The sequence below is a fragment of the Aphis gossypii genome, chromosome 2, assembly GCF_020184175.1.
Source record: "Aphis gossypii isolate Hap1 chromosome 2, ASM2018417v2, whole genome shotgun sequence".
Classification (NCBI taxonomy): Eukaryota; Metazoa; Arthropoda; class Insecta; order Hemiptera; family Aphididae; genus Aphis; species Aphis gossypii.
The window spans coordinates 36,197,468-36,218,705 of NC_065531.1; the positions used below are offsets into that span (position 1 = coordinate 36,197,468).

The 21,238-nt window shown below is 27.6% G+C and overlaps 1 protein-coding gene across 1 annotated transcript; it reads left to right on the top strand.

Annotated features, from left to right (window-relative positions):
* The first annotated feature begins 1,098 nt into the window (after nucleotides 1-1,098).
* On the top strand, nucleotides 1,099-20,830 carry LOC114127437 (organic solute transporter alpha-like protein). The gene is made up of 8 exons (XM_050200142.1): nucleotides 1,099-1,140; nucleotides 1,187-1,350; nucleotides 8,679-8,965; nucleotides 15,107-15,258; nucleotides 16,037-16,275; nucleotides 17,641-17,737; nucleotides 18,844-19,096; nucleotides 20,032-20,830. The coding sequence occupies exons 1-8, from the start codon at nucleotides 1,099-1,101 to the stop codon at nucleotides 20,226-20,228; spliced, it is 1,431 nt and encodes a 476-aa protein (XP_050056099.1). The 3' UTR covers nucleotides 20,229-20,830.
* Nucleotides 20,831-21,238: the final 408 nt, after the last annotated feature.

A 21,238-nucleotide genomic window follows, 5' to 3' on the forward strand; every position in this document is an offset into this window, starting at 1 on the left:
TGTTTATTAAAATTATAATGTTATATAAGTACTTGAAACTTGAAAGTAATAATTTTCATGTTATTTTTAGGGAAAACATTTTACTAAAATCATATTATTTTGTTACCGGATGAATTCTTTTTTCAGGCCTACAATCACTATTATCCTCATTTATCAATTATGATTATTCTAAAGAATATATTATGTTTACAGGTTGTATAAATTATTAATAAAATATAATAAATATATTTATATAAATTAATAGTTAATACTAATTCATTTTAAAGTTGTAGAGATATGAAAATATGGAAGATAAAATAAATATATTATAAACCTATAAAACGTTTAACAAATAACAATATATTTGTTTTAATTAATTTTAATTTTTCAGATTTCATTTATTTATAGAAATTAAATGGAAAATTAGTAATTACATACCTAGACTCTTAAGTATACCTATTTTGTTAATTTAATTAAGAATAACAAACTTCGATGAACAACAGATTATACATATTATTATTATTTTTAAATAAATACCCTATAAAAATTGTCATAAATAATTGAATGAGTGAATGACATTATAAAAATAAAATATTTTTTACTAATGTTAATTATCACTTTCTTCGAGGTGTTATCTGGATTATGTTAAATGATTCTTAAAAAAAAACAAAAATTGCATCCATTTTACATAACTAGGTACCTACATAATGTATTATATTGTATATAATTTATTTATATTATCGAAACGTATTTAATTTATTGAATTTGTATATCTAAAAATAACAGCTTTTTGATTTAATTATGTATGCACTTGCCCACATAATTTTAGCACCCCTTCATTTCATAATATGCAAATAATTTCATCAATATCATTTGTTATATTGTATGACTATTTAAATATTTGGTTTTCGCAATTAATGATAATTATTTATCGGCTATTTATTACTGCACCACCCCACTATCGCCACCGAAGTGTTTGCTTTCTATTCACAGAAAGAAGAAAAAACTATGGCAATTGAGTGGACACCGCCTACAAACGCGTAACTGCGGTATTATAGCCTGCAAACGTGTTGCACGCCATCGCAATCGTTGTAGTGGTGACACGGTACTAGACCCGAAATGACGAACTCCGCAATCGTCGGCTGCGAGAACGGCAAGTCGGTATAAATATGCGACTAAGGCGGTAGTAAGCATTTTTAAAAAATGATTTTTACACGCATTTAAAGTGGAATGTCGTAAAATTGTACCTATATTGACACCGAGTGCCGAGACCCGTCAGCTATATTTAGTTACATCACGAAGTATTTTTACACCGCTGTGTTGTTGCAGTGTATATAGACTTCAGCGAGCCGAGACGCTCAAACTTCTCAGGTAAGTCATCGTAGTTAATTTAAAAAAAAAATCTTTTTATATAAATTCTATGTAGCGTGTAGTATATACAATGTACTGTATGTAAATGACACCTAGTTCATAGATGTTCCGGGTATCGATCATTTATTGAAACCGTTGTTTTCTATTTTAAAAATACTATACAACTTCTACTTTTTAAATAATTATTTTCCCAGTGCTTATGAATTTTTTTAAAACCAGTTGATACCTCTGTAATAAATGCACCTACTGTAGTTTTTAAAAAATCCAACATAATAATTGGCAGAATCTGTTTTTTGTGGTTCTGTAATATTTCTTATAAATTTCTACAAGCAGTTATTATATTTATTGTACTGGACATTGGTTTTTTCTAAAAAATACCGAACTATTTTTATTTGTACGTGGTTTTTGACACGCGTTGTTGGTTTGAGGTTAATTTTTTATTCATTTTGAAAAATTGTAAGTTTTACGTTTTGAAATCGACCATAATCCATAACGATCATATAAAATACTATATACAAATTTACAAATATCTACTGACCAGGGATGGTCAACAAGTCGATTCGACTATGGAAGTTATTAATATTTTCAACATACGATATATATACCTACATGGTTTTTGCAATATTTTCTATGAAATATTTTAAAAGCATTGTGGACATATTAATTAATAACTAATAATTAGTCATTTTCAATTAAATATTGTTAAAATATTTTCAAAAATTATTCAGATTAATATTATATTATCGTGTTTAATAATATATTATGAAAATATTTGCGAATATTAAAATTTAAAACACATTAGAATATACTTTTAAAACTTACCTATCCAGAATTCAGATCATTATTGTATTATTATGTTTTAATCAGTTGTTAGAATATTTGCGATAATATATTTTATAGATAATAATACGTAGCTATTTTTCTTAATTGCGAAAAGCCAGCAAGTTATACACATTGCAATCAATATCTGACTAGGGAGGGTCGCATCACTTATTATTCTCTGTTATACAATTCTTATAAGAGGTCATAACTCATAATATTTAAGTGTAATAATATTAAAACGTTAACCTCGGTTTTTAAAATGTAGGTATTTCGTATTTAAAAACAACAATAATAATAAAAAGAAAAAGTATTGCCGTCACTATTTTTTTATTATTATTATTACTTATAACGTATGATATCCGTGATGAAAATTCGACACGTTATTTCACCACCAGTCACGGTGGTGCCATTTTATAATATAAGATACTTGAAAAATACTTTAGGAAGGTACACTATAAATACTAAATTACGCGTATTTTTTGAAAAAATGTGAAAAAAGATGTTTTTTCAACTGTTTTATTATTTGTTCATTTTTCGTGTCAGGTTTTCCTGGGTTAAAAGCGGACATGTGTTATAAATCAATGGCAAAAAAATACTTGTTTATCCGTAACGAATTTTAATGGGGAATAAGAATGATTTTATTTTTCTCTGTTTTCCCGATTGCAGATTATAATATATCACAATATGTAATTAACCATATTATAGTTGGTACAAGAACCAATACTTAATATGTTATCAATGCTCAATTATTTTAATTTTTACCAAACCCTTTTAAAATATAGCTATAGTATTTTGTCGCTGAAATAACTTTTATTTTTAGGGTAATAAAACCCTGTATAAAATATTAATATAACCTTAAACTTAAATAAAAATATTATTATTAAAAAAAAAAACGAATTAAATTATTTTATTACCAGTTTTCTTTTATTAGAAATAAATTATACATAAAATATTATAGTAGATATTTTTGGATCAATCGAATTGGCTATCAATTACAGGTGTTCAATATTTTATCTTTAAAAAGTACCTTTGAATTAGTTTTCAGAAATGTATTATAGAATTATCTCCCTATATCTTATTTTTTAAAAATATATTGGTTACCAAAATAATATTATTATTTTTTTATCATTATTCATTATTATAATAGGTTTTAACATTTAAGCTTATGAGCCTTGTGTACATATTACACAAATTAAAGTAATATATAAAAGTTGTATTAATTATATAAAGTTAAATGTTCTTTTCTAGAGCAGTTGACGTCGGTCACACTTGAGATACCCAATAATATTTATTTTTTCTCATACAAAATTATTTAATAAAAAAATAGTAAAAAAATCTCATAAGAGTAGTTAAAAAATTATAACTAACCAATTAATACAACAATCAAAACGAACAATTATTTAGCTGTGCGTATCGTTATTATAATATACAACATTTTTGCCTAAATGTTTTCTCTTTTTAACTTTTTAATACTCAATTAACCAATCAATGTTATAATTAAATCATGTATCTTTTTATAGGTCTTGCTTATATTATACATTATTAAAATTAAAATTAATTGTTATTCTGAGGTAAAGAAATACAAATAAGTAATTTAAATAAAAATAGTACCTATATCGAATGATTCATCTTGACTTATATTTATAGTTGATATTTTTATATATTGAAACTTTGAAATTACACCAGTGTCTGATTTTTAAATATATATCCTGAAAATTGTATTTTATCAATAAGTCATAAAAGTAACGCGTTTAATATGAGAATTCCTTGTTAAATTTTAGCATTTTACGATTTTGGGGGCCAATTTAAATATATATATACTCGAGGTGACTCAATGGTCGCCAATATTTGTGTGTATATGGAACTCACATTACCCAAGTTCAAAATCGAGAAATATTAGAAAGACCTGCGAAATTCAAACTTATAATAGAGCAGCGGGTATATATAGGCATAAAAATATTTTAGATTTTTATAAAAGAATATTTTACCAGCCACTTCTATTATTATTGGACCCTAACAATATTATTGTTGCGAAATCCGTTTGCAGGTCATTAATTATTCTAAAATAATATAAAAATACCTACCTGCAGTCTAGTGTATTTAGATATTATATTGTTAATGAACGTACGTTTGTTGCGGAATATTATTTTGTTGTGTACATTTTTATGTTTATGTATTTTCACTCTACCAGAACAATATACTGAAAGATGGTTACATAGATGGTATCTGGTATAGCTTTACGTCGATTTAACATTATACACTGCTGTTTATTACCAAATATTTTGTTTATCATTAGTAAAAATACAAAATTTATTTAAGATATAAATATTTATAAAATAAATATAATATTTATTTAAGTGTCTTGTAAAACTTTTAATTCTCAGTCAAGGGTTATATACTATTGTTAGTTACAGTATAGATTAAGTCGTATAATATATGTTAATCCATCTAAAAGTTTTAAATAGTTGAACTACTTGGACTATCACGTCATAATAACAGTATTTTGGTGATCAATATTTTTAATAAAACCAGATTTTATGGATAAGTTTACTTTCATAAAAAGTCATTTTTAAACATGAAATTAAATTTATATTAAATTTTTAATTATTAAAACCATTTTAAGTTGAATTTCAGAGAAATTAAGAATAGTTTACAATTGTACAATGTATTGATACATTTTAGTGTGGTTATAAATAGGTACTCATGCATTTCTTTGTTTTATATGCTAAAATAGTAATTATAGTATTTTAATAATTCATAAGTATAATCAGGAGTCAGCACTTAGCTGTAGTACCGGCAAATACAAAATATATGCTACTGCAGTTATGTACCTATGTTTATTGTTTTATATTTTGATAATTTGTCAAGTTTGGTTGTATAGGTATTATAGGTAGATAATTTTTATAAAAAATGTAGTTAAAATAAATAATTATAATATGTTTTTGTTTAACCTTATTTTGTATTTAAATGATATATTATAATTTATAGTATTTAATTTACATACATAGGGAACATATACTTTATAAATAAAATGTTATCTTTTTGGTATTTTACTTTTTGATTCATCTGTTTATCTCTACTGTCTAAGCACTAAGTTTTTCGGTCAATATTTTCATTCTTGAAAAAATATTTAATTTCTGCAGTTAATGAAATCTTTAAATGTATAGAATATTATAAGTTATAATATTTTGAATTTTTATAAATATGTCCCTAAGCAATTTGTTTTTCTTTAATATTTTATCAGTATTATTTGATTGATTAGAACCCACTTATCGCAATAAAATAAGCAGGGCAATTATAATTTGTAAAAAATTACAATTATATATTACTTATGTTTATAACATTTCTTTATAAGTATTTCCATAAAGTCTATTGACTCGAATATGTTATAATACATATCTTTTTCACCATGGTTAATATCAATAAAATTCGATAATCGCATACCTACCAAAATAATTATAAAGTTTAAAGTACCTACTTAATTTTTGTTAATTGCGTTAATTTAGAATACGTATTAAATTATTATTATTGAAATACCAGTAAGTAGTAGGTAGTATAGGTACCCATGCTATCAATATTTCTTATTAAATAATGTTATCTGTGGTTTCTTATTATTACATAGTTTAATCTTAGTATATTAATGTTATTTGTTATAATTATCATAATATCATAATGAACTAAATTTTAAAAATTTTATATTTGGAATATTTATTCATCATTATATGTTTAGATAGAAATATGTATTTCACTGTGAACCTATTATAATTTATGGTTTGTACATAAATATTATATTATATAATATCAAATTTGCGTGTTAATTCACCTTTAAAACTAATGAGATCATCTTATCACAAAAGGATTTGGTACCTTGTGCCTGTATAATAGTGCCTGTTTTCCATAATTTTATTTGTATCATTTCTGAAGCCTATAAAACATTACTTTATAATATATTATTATTATATTGTATTAAAATTTTTAATAGATAGGTACCTACTTGCCTATTCCACAACGACAATATAATATGATATTATGACGTAACGTAATAATAAATATCATGTGGGTTGTAGGTATTATAAACAATCGGATAAACAAAAATTTGTACCTACTAACTTATATACTAACTTCACAATAATTTAATAATTTTATCAGTTTTATATTACTATTAAGTATACCGTTTTCGGTTTAAGTTTGTTTATATTATATGTTATAATATATTTTACGTATATAATGTTTACTGTAATATTATTTATTTCATATTACTTTGAATACCTATGAATCATCAGTATTAACTATATACGGGAAGGAATAAGGATTAAAAACAAGACATACGATAGTCACGATCGTGAAAGTTATGAATTATGATTTATGATTAAATTCATATTATGCGATTGATGTACCAAATTGGTAAATTACAACGATAATTTTATTTATACCATCGAAATTCGTTATATATGTATAAAAACATTTTAGGATGTTACAAATTATAATTAAGTACCTACATTCAGATTATAGGTATATTATGTGTTCAGTGTTCCCAAAGCTAAAAGTATAATTACTATATTTTATAATACATCGAAATGAATGATTATGTAATTTTATATTATATCCATACTTCTTTCGTTTAAGCCCACTTGTTGCCGTGAGAACACCAATTGATACCTATAATAACATTGTACCGTTTTCCTATAATATGTTTATTATATATGTACAAGAAAACTGGAAAATAAAGTAACTCATCCCTAGTCAATCAGCCCCACATAAAGAGAACATGTATCACATATCATGTTAAAGACATTATTGTTATGTATTGTTAGCTTAATATTTTATTAAATGGTTAATTGTATGCCATTTATAGTGAAAAATATTTTATTTAACTACAGGAAAAAAAATACTTAATAATACCCATTATAAAATAGTACTATCTACTGTGTCATTGGTATCAGATCAGGTTTTAAGTTAATATCTGTTTTTTAATACTATTTTTTATCTGGAGGTAGGTACAGGGCCGTATTACCGCTTAGGCTGTTTAGGCTAAAGCCTAGGACTGCGAATTTTAACGGTCGAAACGAAATAGCAAATTTTACCTATGTGAATTAGGTGGCGAATTTATTTTAACCAATGAGCAGCAAAAACCTTAATCCGGCCCTGGGTAGGTACTAACCAGTATCAATAACGACGAATAGACAAAAAGTATATCGTAAATTATGTGTTCACCGAGTAGGACAATATCGTAGGTACCTAGTGTTTAAACTGGGATAAGAACAAAAGTATTTTTTTCCATTGATGGGAGGTCCACACTCAATTATCGGCCTTGGAACTTTATGTAGAGGTCCTTATACAGGATTAACGATCGTGGCACCCTATATAACTGTGTATAATATTTATTTTATTAAATCAGTGTCGGCCTGGCATATAAAAGGCTTCTGCCGCACTATTTTCCTCTGGGGCCTCATTTTTTTTTTCATTTACTATGAACAAGGTTGTTCATAGGGTAGTGTCGTAGTAAATCAGTGTATAATATATTCTCCTACCCTCACTATATAATTATAAACTAAAAAAAAGAAAAGCTCACGGCCCCGCTGCCCTGGCCAAGCCGACACTGTATTAAATGATATAATGTCGCTTTTATATTAAAATGACTACAATTTATTAATTCTATTATTACTATTTAATTTAAAACAATTTGTCGGGTGGTTTTATCGAAAGAAATTAATTTCTTTTATGTATAAGCAATTTCTTTATAAACGCACTTGTATTTCAGTATCCGGCTCGTATCGTTATTATTGGAATGACAGATCGTGGTAGACATAGAAGGGAATATCCACGTTTTTATGTGTCGGTTAAAAGCACAGAGCCGTGCGCGTATGGCGTATCGATGTTTTTAAAAACGTAGTTCCAATATTTTGCCGTTGCATATCGGATAATTATCATTATCAATACATTTTAAATTGTCATTTTCATCAATAAAATATTATCTACCATTTTTTTTTTTTTTGATTTAACAAGAAATTTTATTTTAGTGCTTACCCTAAAATATCACCTTACGTCACTGGAGACTACCTACATAGGTATTGAAATTAAAAAATCTCTGGCTTTATGGTTATCGGTTACGTTCAAACTGCTTTTGTTGTTTAATTTTCCACGGCGGAAACATCTAATTTATACCTATTTATTATATTAACTATTGTGTACAAAATATGCACAAAAAACGTGCAATAAACCGTTTGCAATTTTTTTGATGTGCAAATGTGCATGCATTAATAAAAACCAGGGATCGCCAAACCATTGATATTTCTAAGAAAATAAGATGATCGCTAAGAAAATAAATTTTACCATTATCGGTCGATCATATAATAAATAATCGGATAATTACCGATTAATAGGATAAACCTTTCTAGATTTCGATCCCTAGGGACTTAAAATTTCAAATGTAGCTCACTTGTTTGAAAAGTTTGGCGATCCCTACTAAAAACAATAATTAATAATTACCTATAACTATATTATAGCATTATTACGGAAATGGATCCGGCAGGGTTAGTCATGTACAACGTGTCCGAAGATGCGGAATACTACTCAGATTTGACCACGATGGTTCATCGGGATGCTGTAGCGGAACTTGCGACTGTCTCACCAGCATCTCCCGGACGTCTGTTGTCTGTCGACTACCCGTTCGCAATCAGCAAACAATCGACGCCCAGTACCACAGCCATCATTGATTACGCGGTCAGAAACGTTTCTGTGGCTTTGTGCCATCAACCCAGTGGCATACCTTCCGTCGACGAATACTTTACCGGTAAATATATGATAGTTTAAATGTATAATTATTAATTAAATTTTCAGGTGTTTACTTAAATTGTATTATAAATAACATATATATAAATACACCATACACAAATCAAGTGTATAATAATTATCTGTAATTTAAGTAGTTGTCACTTGTGGTGAGGTAATCCGCTCGTGTTCTTTACTACTGTTTATCTATATATAGTCAAGCACACGGGGGTTGCAAATCTTACTAGAATAAAATATTTTTTTTCTAAAATATGTGGTAAAAAATAAATCATGTTTCGTAATATAAACATCCAGTGCACTGCCTTAAATTATACATTTTCAATCAATATACTTATATGTGTTTATACATATACATTAGTTTTCTAAATCAAAAATTGTTGTATGTTGATGAAAAATATAAACAATATGCGGTTGAGTGGTTGCATAAATTTATTATAATAATTATTGACCAACTTAACTATTTTTGAAGATTATACCAAGCACAGTTTTAGCGAGAACAGTGATTACTGATTAATAATTAATAATTTATCGTATTAACTACTTTAAAGAAATTTTTTCATTTAATTTTAGTGTCATGTACTCATGTCATCATAGGTTTTTGACTATATTTTATAAGGGTGTTTAATATAGCATTATCATTAAACAAGTTCAGTATAAACCTTATATAGCATAAGGTGAAGGTCTTATCAATGCATTATTATGACTATATTTTTGTGTGCGGTTATAATGTATTTGTAATAATTTGAATTGCAGTTTAAATATTGAGTGCATTGACATTTAACTGAAGTCGTACTCATAATTATTTAATGAACAATACTTATATTTACCATTTCGGTGTTGAGTATCGCTAGCGCGTTGAAATATTTATCGGTCCCAATTAGCCAATCTCAATTTTCAATATAATAATGTGATTTAAATTTATTGTATTCAATAAAACTATTCACTCCTATTATTCACGCTATTATGATTATAAAATTAAAAATAGGTTCTTAGAATTGTTTTTTATAAAAATTGTTTTTGTCGTTTATTTTTTTTTTTTTTAAATGCCTAGACTAAAACAATCTACACAATAGTTTAAATAATTAAGTTAAGTAAGTGTAATGATAAATTGTAAGAGGAGTGAATGGTGTTAAGTAGAATCTGCATAACTCATTGATTATATAGGAAGAGTTATCAGTTTATCACTAATTTCTTTCTATTACCGCGATAACTTAACAGAAGTAGAAAGAGAGAGCATACATTTTATGTAAGAGTTAGTGTTGGATATTAATTTTGAACGAAAACGTTTATGATGACGTTTGTCATGAACATTAACATTCATAATTTGTGTATCTTTGTGTAATAGGTATTATGTAGTTATGTTAGTTAGATATCATGAGGCGCCAGTAATAATATGCGAGTAGAGATATATTTTAGAAAACCTGAATATTGGGCGGATGTTAGATGGATTTGCTACGGATCTCAAATTTGAATACTAAACTGGTCTTTTCTGTTTAATTCTGAGATTTTATTTTATTTTTAGAAGATTATGAAAAATATACAGTTTTGAATTGATTATTTTTTAAGTTAAAAGCTTTTAGGTAAACTGTTTGTTCAGTATTATTTCAAGATATTTTATTTCGTCTTGCACTGGAATATTTAGGTTATTTAGTTATTAGGTATATAATTTTAAGGTATTTAAAATTTTAAAATATCTAACTTGTTTAAAATTATTTGTTTAGTGTCCGGAAAAGTTTAACAAATCGGATATGTCAAAATTGCATATGCAGATTAAAATAAATGTATTCGAAAAATAGTATTTTGTCATAAAATTTTTTTTTTTAATTGTTTGCATAGTTAATTATTCACCAGTTCACCACTGTTTATTCATCGATTTTATTTTTGGTTATTATAATCATACATATGATAAATGTTTAAGTTTCATTCACATATTTAATATAATATGTATATGTAGTGGAGATGCCTGCAGATATCTACAATAAGTTCAATGTTTGTTATGTAGTACAGCAATACAGCATCGATAAAATTGATAGCCATCATGCTCATGCTAATACTTTTAATAATAACCATACGTATATGAAGGTAGTGAGAATATTCTTGTACAACTCTTATAATATTATCATTGGACCTTGATGGAATTCCAAAAATAGTGCTTTGTTGTAGGATTTGAATGTATAGAGGTTTTTTTTATAAAAATTGGACAACTGTGGGTGAAAAAAAGAAATTCGTTGCATAACTAATGCGTGTAAATATATGTATATATAGAGTTATACGTAAGATTATATTTTTTCTCGAAGATCGCTTAAATTCTTATAACCCTTGCACGGTTTGCGGTCGTTTGGACACGGAATCTTGAACATTTCAAGGTTGTCGTAGCTAAGGCGGATTTTTCTCCGTGTATCCATTGATATACATATATAATTTTTACGTTTCAGCTAGGAACGTCTGTCATATAATAATATAATATTATATATGTAATATGTATATTGTATACAATAAAAAAAAATAATAATAGTACCCAAAGTGTAAACATCATCATTTTTATTGATTGTATTATTTATTATTAATTGCGCAATCTTATGGAGTATAATAAAGGTATTACCTCAAAGTGTACTCAACTAAACGGGTATTTTAACCGTGTATTAATATTATTATGTATTGACCACTTATATCATAAACTGCACGTGCGTCGAAACGCGCCAAGAGGAATGGTCAACACGGTGGCTTGTAGTGGACAGACCACTTTCTCTGTAATATCTATTTCTCTTTCTATTTCTCTCTCGTTTTATTTATAACTCTATCTCCATCTAAAATGTTTTGTTTCTGTTTTTGTTAATTTGTTCTCACTCCAGTAGGTATAATATTTACTACCACATGTACTATATTGCGTCATACTCCTCTGCCACTAAAGAGCAGAGTATCAGACTCTCGCCTTGAACTATTTATTTTATAGAAAGCAATAAAGCATCCGGAAAACTAAAATATTCTAACGAATAACAATCTATGTAACGATGAATATGTAATACCAATAAAAATAATAATGATAAAAAAATATTTTTTATTATAATTTTTTTTTTTTTGAGACCGAATTACATACATTCTTTTACACAAGGAATCCAGCTAGTCTATAATCTATACTCTATATCATAGAGTCTTTGATTGATAATTATAATATATTAATATGTTATCCTATGGTTTATGATTTATACTCCGATATTGCTACCTTATTTGTGTACAACTCGTTTAGTCCAATGGTAAACCAAAGAAATCGATTTGCAATGTTATTGATCAATGATCATAGATCCTAAACCGAACGAGGTTCTTAGACTCTATTTCCGTGAAAGAAAATAGGTGAAATTAATATTTACTAAATTCTATTATTATCTTAATATACTAGTATAAGTTTAATGGTCGAATGAAAAGATACGCCGAAATCTGGTTAAGATTCAGTCAGAAATGTTGAGTTATATTATATAAGTTTTCACCAGCAAGTGCACACAAATATTCTATTTTTTAACTGTTCTTCATTATTTTCTTTTTTCTCTCTGCTTAAAATTTTAAACCCATGCATTTATAGTCAGATAATAAATAAAATCAATAATCATGTACCTATGTAGATTGTTTAAACAGAATATTCTATATTAGTAAATATTCCGCATGAACCTATAGACATTATGCCATTATAGTGTAAGTGTAATGAAGGTATTTAACATATTGAAAGTAAAAAATTAAAAATATAGTTTATTTTGTTAAAGTAATGAAAATTATATGTAGTCAGGTAGTTTGTACATTATATAATTGTTATTTGTTCGATAAAAATTAAGTTGAATACATTGAAATAACACATCAATACATCATGTACTGTATATTTTAGAAAGTATTATGTAGGTATACCACTATACACACTAAACAGTATATAGTAATGTATTTATGTATTATATATACATATAATAAAAAATATTATATAAGTTGATAGTTATATTAAGTCATATGTTGTAGTTTTTTTTTTACATTAGATGTGCTTATTATACATATATATTATATGTCCCTTATTCTGTTATTTTAAATGTTCACCTTAGCTCCTGTGAGCACGACTAGAAATTTTTTGAAGAGCCAAAGGGTCTGATTTTACCATTTCTATTGCTATACAACGTATAGTCATTATAGTATAAACTATATTATATTATACAGTATACATTATACAATATAGGTACATGTACTAATTAGATGTTTTGACTCAAAAAACCATAGCTCAAAGTTTTTGATCACAATTATATGTACGATCAGAAAACCAAAAAAAATATTAATTTGTTATTGATAGTTAAAAGTGCTGTTTACGAATTGAGTCCCATATAAAAAGGTATAATAATAATTGAGTCCCGAGTTTTTTTTTGAGCATGGCTGAATTCTGTTTCATTATCTGTGATATGTAAAATGTATAAAGGCGAAATTATTGATTATTATTAGGTTTATTTATTTAGGTATTCTAGTAGTTTAGATTTAATAAAAACGATTACGTTAAAGCTTATTAAAATTACAAAATACGTACAAAAACAATACATTTTTACCAGTAAGCAATAACGATAATATTTTTTATACAATTATAATTATTGTAATAATACAATTCTTATATATATAAAAGAACAGGCCTTTTTTATGTACCAATTATGTGACGACACTATTTAACTTCTTTTCACAGAATTGTTCCAAATACCTTCCTAAGACCTAAATGTCACCACGTCGCCCAATTTTCAAAATTTTGATTTAAAAGGGTTTAAATCGGTTAAAATAAATTGTTTGAAAAAAAAAATAAAAAAAAATAAAATATAATAATAAAAATTATTGGCATTTTATACGGGCAACGAAGTGCACGGGGTCAGCTTGTAATAATATAAAAATAAAAATCACTACTTCTAATCTACCTGTTTAACCGGACTTACGCTTTAGAAATAAAGTTTAGTACTATAGGAAATTTTTTAATACTGTGCAAAAATTGTCATTTTCTTTCAGTACGGAAGCAATGATGCTATTGTGTTTTTTTTCTGAATCGAAATTATTCCGTCTGGCCACCAAAAGTCTAAGGTTAAATTAATTTGTGCTCAGGAAAATAAATAAAAAAATTAATTTTACGCGATGTACTATTTGAAGTTATAAGTTTTGAAAACAAATTTAAACTACTGTCGACGGATGACGTCATATTTATATTTATTGATATGCTTGCAATTGTATAACTAAATTAGCCGTTAGTTGTTAAATACGAGTATACGGACCACGTATAATGTACACATAAATAAAATAATACTTTCTATTTAATTGAAAATTCGAATCCAGTGGGTAATAATGCACAGTTATTAATAAAATATTAAATTGTGTATGCTATACTTATTCATATAAATTTACTTTTCAATTGACGATTTGGATCATTAAAATGTATAACGCGTTTGTAAAACAGAGACAATAATTGTTAGTTACTAATTAGTATTTTGCTATATCTACAACTCGATCTGATCATTATAGAGTAGATACTATAGCGCAGTGCTTATATCATACCATACGCGTTTATATAATACATCATTTTTTAATGAAAAAACCAACTTAAAGATGTAATAATTATATATTTATATATAAATTATATTGTTGTTATTGTGGTTTTATATAGTTGGTTCATTTTTATTGTTTAAATTGGAGCGTTTTCTCGGTAACAGAAAAAAAAGTGTAGGTACATCTTTCTAGCCGCTCATTCCGTTTATCCTGATCAGGGTCACAACTCTGAAGTTTATTACAAAATATAATACGCCATAATGATTATTATTATTTTTTACTTTTTTCACGGTCCATTCCCAGTGTGTAATCTCATGCTGCACATTTTGAAATTAAGAGTATAGCCGTCAGTCCATAACGTACAGCGCTATTATATAATATTATTATTGTATTACAATTATATGCGCGTCTTAAATAAAACAAATATTTTTAAGAAACAATCGACTCAATAGGAAACTTAATGTCGTAATTGATTAATCGTTTGTATACCTATTCACGAACATTTTGTTATGTATACAAACAAGTAAATACATATTAATGATGAAGATTTACTTAATTATAATATTAAATTATATACCTAATTAGTTTTTGTTTACTGTAGCTATAAACCTGACAGGAGTGACGATATTCACGGTTGGTGCAGTGATCGTGGTCATGATCCTCTACCTGTACATAGATACTCTGAGGTGTATCATTGAAAACGCTCCACCCATGGTTAAAACTCACTCGGCGTTTATACTTAGCGTATACCCGGTAAGTCGCAGTCGTTCGTGCACTGTAAATATTTGCTACATAATATACCAATACCAATAGAGATCCGGTTGCTTTCTGGAGTCAACTTGCTTTCTATAATAATTTTTAGTTTTCTGTATGTTTATTACACAATAGGTAACAATAAGTAATAACGCTAATAACTAATAAATATTTCGATGAAAACAAAAATATTTTAAACATTTATAAAGGGATATGTGAATTTGTTTGTCTATTTGAATGTAAACAGATTTTACCAGTCGAATATATTACCCTGTAGCTGTAGCTTTAGAAGTGGGGAGAAGCGAAGTCCAAAGGAATTAATTGATGCTGAATGTTGCCAATTATTTTCCAATTATTTTTTTAGCCGATTCTCGTTGGTATCTTAAATCGATTATTTTACCAGTGATATCATTATTTACAAAATTACAAATACTATATAGTATCATGAATATTATTCATGATAGTAAATGTGGCAATCTACATATTATATGATCATTATGATCTATTATATTCTCTTATGCCTTATAGATATGATAGGTGTCTATATAATATGTAGCTGTAACACTTAATTAGTTTTCAGATATAGCTTAAGTTATAGGTTCCGTAAATGAAACCAACAAAAGATGCGGTTATTGCAAATTAAAAGTCATAATATAATATTATAAGCTAATTAAGTCATAAGATATAGCCATGGTTAGGTACCTCACTCACATGTTACGAAATTACGATATTGTAATAATTATACTATGTTTGTACAATGCATCTTTTCATCTAACAGGTCGTTGCAGTGGCCACTTATTGCGCAATTCTGGTGCCTAGAGCTCACCTGCTCGCCGAAGCCATGACTCAAGGAATGTTTATGGCTTCGATGTATCAACTATTCTGTCTGTTTATGGCGTACTGTGGTGGTGAAGCCAATCTCATCGCTTCCGTAAAACCACAATCATTGGACATGCAAGTGCCACCCTGTTGCTGTTGGCCATGCTGCAGTTTTCTACCAAAATTCACGCTCACCAAGTACGATTATCGTGTTAATTTTACTAAATTTAAATAAATTTATAATTTTACTAAATTAACACGTAAAAATCATTACTTTAAAGTTTTAAACTTATAATTACTTATAACCTATACTGGCTATACTATATACAGCTAGTATAATATAGGTACCTATTTAGAAATTACCATGAATCTTTCCATAATTTGGCATAGGTATCTATGTCTTTATAGTGTGTCACGACTTATATAGTGTAAAAGTCATTATTGGTAGATATTATAAAAAAGTATTTAAGTGCACGACACTATAATGGATAATATGTGGTAGTATTTAAATTATTTTAATTAATAAATACATTTTTATGATCCGATAACATAAATATTTTAAATGTATTTTATAATCTTGATGCTTTGTCTATATAGCATTACCAATTGAGGGCCATTGCCTGCCCTAAAAATCTCCGGTCCACCCTAAAAATGTCTAAAATATTTTGATACATCAAATTTAAGTTATGAAATGATATACCTATTATAATATCAATCTATAAATAGGTACTAACGACAACGATGATAATTGTATTTATAATTATTTATAATATGCAATTAACAATAACATATAGTTATAAGTCACATACTCACATACGCATGTATTGTAAGTACTATATTATAGTCTAGTTTTTATGTACAATACTATAGGTTATACCTTATAACACTGTAGCAGTAATCTGTTTAAATACGATTTATAACAATAACTTTCGATCAGGGTGGTACGGGTTTTAAAATAACCTAGCTATTGACATAAAAAAACAACATTTTAAAAATTATATAATATTAATTACCTTAATTTTTTTAAGAGCTAATAAATTATACATTTTTAAAAAAAAAGACTGTTTAATATGCTGTTTGGTGTTTGTTTGACTACATTAAACCTACAGCAAAATAAATTATTTGCCCACAATTGGCACTATAGTCATATTATAAAGTACCTACACGTCAACACGTGTACCGTGTACATTAAAAATCTTAGCACCATCATTGTAATGGTTGTGGCAATATAATCTATCAGTTATTACAAGTTATGGTTATATAGTTATACGAATACAGAATGTCGGCATCCATTAATTTTTAATAAATATACAGGATCATTTTTATTTAAATAAAAGAGACAAAGTCTCTACGTATTTGAGCAGTGATGTACTGCCTGTACTAAAATGTTGTACGTTTTAATATAAAAAAAATGATAAAAAATATGCCCTACCATAAACCATACCACTGCAAAAAATATTTCGTTAGATGTCTAGACTTAAAATTATATTGGTACTTGTAAATGCCAACAAATAATATGTTTGTGCGTCATTATTTATTTTTATTTATATATGTATTCTGTAGGAAACATCTGAGACACCTGAGAATGTTGGTGCTACAATTGCCTGTCGTCCAGGGTTTCGTATACATGGTGTTGCTTGTCATGTGGGCCGAAGAAGAGGTAATATATCCAATGTTACAATTATATACCTGTATTGTCTGTATTAAATATTAATACGATGGACATATTATTTGTTAGAAGTTTAGAACTATACATTACGTACATATAAATAGAGCTACGAAGTGTGCCAGGTATAATGACTATTATGATATATATAATATGAGCTTTGGCACTGTACTTATTGAAAATCTCTACAAACATAATATTTTTCAAATTGAGGAAAAATTGTTTTCAAATTATTTAATATTATGTATTAGCCACTTCTTAAAATCAACAATTTTTTATGAAAAGATAGATTTCACTAAGTAGTTCTACGACTTATACATACCTAACCATTACATTAAATTTAATTATATCTAGTGGAACTATAAAAGTGTGCACAGAATTGTTAGGTTATTAAACACATTTTTTGTATAATCTATAGCTTTTTTTACCAAACAGTAAAATGATACATTTATCATTTATCTATTAATTTTATTATTTCATAAACATAGAATTCTTTATAATTATTGAAAGCTAAGAGGAATCCAATCCCAGTTTGAATGATGAAGTACGTAACATAAACCATTTTAAATATTTAGTCATTTTTATTCAATTAATAATTATTATTTGTTTATAATAGGCAATTTTATATTCACATCGTTTAAATTTTTTTTTAGAGGAAATAAATATTTTTTTGATTCATTAGTAGGTATATTTTAAATACTGTTATTTTGTATACGATAAAAAATATTAAACTATTTAATTCAAAAACCGTTTCACTTGATGGTTGATGTACTTAGACGAAGTCGTTAATGATTGATAAATCGAATGACTTAGTAAATTTAAAAAAAAAATTGGTAAAATATTTGTATTTATTAATCTCAACAACCAAACCGATCTTCTTAAAAAAAAAAAAATCTCTAAATATAATATATACCTATGGTTTATATATTTAATATTATAGTCAAAAGCACATCCTACAACTGAAATCTAGCCCAGCCTGTATGCTAGCGCATATATATACATTATACATATGAGTATATTACACAACGTCACATTACGAACGTGTATTGTTTTATGTTAATATATAAAATATTTAATTTATTATTTATACCGATTAACAGAGCTTGTATCAAGTAAACTACATGTACATGCAACCGTTCATCGTGATATCCATCATATGCGGCATGTGGGGCATCTCGATGACCATGCGAGTGCTGGGAGAAATACTCAAGGATCATGGCATCCAAGGAAAATTTGTGGTGCTCCAGCTGGTGCTAGTATTAGCTAAGTTACAGGGACTGGCGTTTAGAGGGATAGTTTGGGCAGGATGGTTACCCTGCAAGCCTCCAATTTCACCCACCGTCTACGCGAATTGTACGTATTCATAAATATATTATATACATATTATCATTAAGAGTATACAATATACATGTATACAATATCTAACCTACTCAACGATGCATAATTGATACTATTATGACATATTGTTGTTTATTTTTATCCGGTCCGACCTAAAGGTGAAAAACATACCTTGGCCCGACGAAAATCGGTTATTCTAAACGCATTTTTACGTGACACGTCCTGCCATAGTGGAATCGGACTTAATGGTAGGGTGTCCCGCGGAGAAGGAGAAGTGTAGGACTGACGTTTTCTCGTTGACAGAGTACATACAACTTATGAGGAAATGTCCGCAGAACATTATTCTGAATATCTATTTTTATGTTTTAGTATTGATTGTCCATTATATTAATTAAGTTTTTCATACATCATCAATAATAAACATATTTACTGCGCGTTTATTCAGTTTCGACGATCAAAGCAGTACCTACTTAGAAAATTAGTAACTACTTTGAAATTCGCTGCTAAGTACATATATATGTATATTATATCTTTGCCACTTAACTCCTTTATTGGTTAAATGATTAGGTACCTAATTTGTCAACAAAAAACTGCTGATTCAATATTTTATTTATAATAAACGTAGTTTTTAGAACATGGAATGAACGCTATTTTATTAATTTGAAAAAGTAAAAGCCGTGAGGTGTTATGTCAGTTCACTCATCCGTGTCCGTTGATACTTGCCGTATGTATTTGTGGGTATTATATATAGATACTGGTTGAATGTATAGCCAGTATATAGTTTAAATACATTGTTATTTGTTACAAACACTGCTGTAACCGTGATATAGGTACCTAATTAAGAAAAAGTAAAAATATTAAATAATCACTTTATCTACAGGTGTAGGTACAATGGCAAACATTTTACCTCGACTCGACTTAATAGTATCATTACCTATCTATGTCCACAGTAATATACAACTCAACCATGTTATGGGAAATGTTGGTGTTGGCCGCGTTGGCCAGGAAGCTCTACAAAAAGCCATTGCCAGAACAGTGTTTCGTCGACCCACCGAAGATCACCTGTTGTGTGGATATGCCCAGCAATCAGGAAAACAACAACATCATAACCGGCACGTATAATCAGAGTTTCGACATGAACGTTTAAAAAATAGACAGTCATTATTTAATATGATACGCGATGGTCGCCGTGGGCTAATCTTTGGTTTTCAACCACAATGATGTACACGTACATGTTATATTATACTAATAATAATATAATACATGCATAGGCGTGTGTAGAGTTTAATTTTAGCAGTATATGCAGCTGATAAAAATATGTTATTGTGCCCACTAAACATAATATGAATGCCCTAATAATAGGCAAATGCTCATGTACCGCTGCCTTAAAAATATTTATTATCACTATTTACACTTTTTATTAAATAATGATAGTCTGTTGCCGGCTGGCTACGGGGTGACCTAGGTACTAGGTACAAACACATAACTCGCATCTCTTGCACACGCCTAAGCTTGTATTACGCTGACTTCTCATTAGCTGCACCTATTCAATATAAATGTATAATATTATTTGTTAATATATTAGTAGTGTACACCTATATAAGTGTATGAGCGGATCTGATTTTCGTGGTATTGTCGAAAAGCGTGAGCACACAAGATCACAATATCACATTATATACTCTGTACCTGACACGTTTTTATACCTACTGTACATTTTTTATTTTTAAATATACGAAACGTTTTACACTATATTATATTTATTACCTACCTGTTTACCTATATTTCTATACACATTATATAACCTTTAAAAATATCCATACATTTTTTTTTTTTTTTTTTGATCTTGAGATTATAGGTACCTACATGATAAGTGAACGTTATTAATTAATCTTTCTATGCTCTGATTCGTCTGAAGAGTATGTGCAACCTAGGTCGGCAACCTATTTTCGTCTTCGACAAATTTAAACAAGCACAAGCGATGAAGAAAAATATCACAATGGTACAGCTTAATGTCAACTATTGTACTGATTTTTTGTGTACTTTTGATGTATTTTTAATTTTTAAGCACTAACTTTTTCATTTAACTACACAACTCACAAGACAAGTAAGCTGGAGCATCGTTTAACAAATTAAAATGTGTAAAATTATAATAAATTT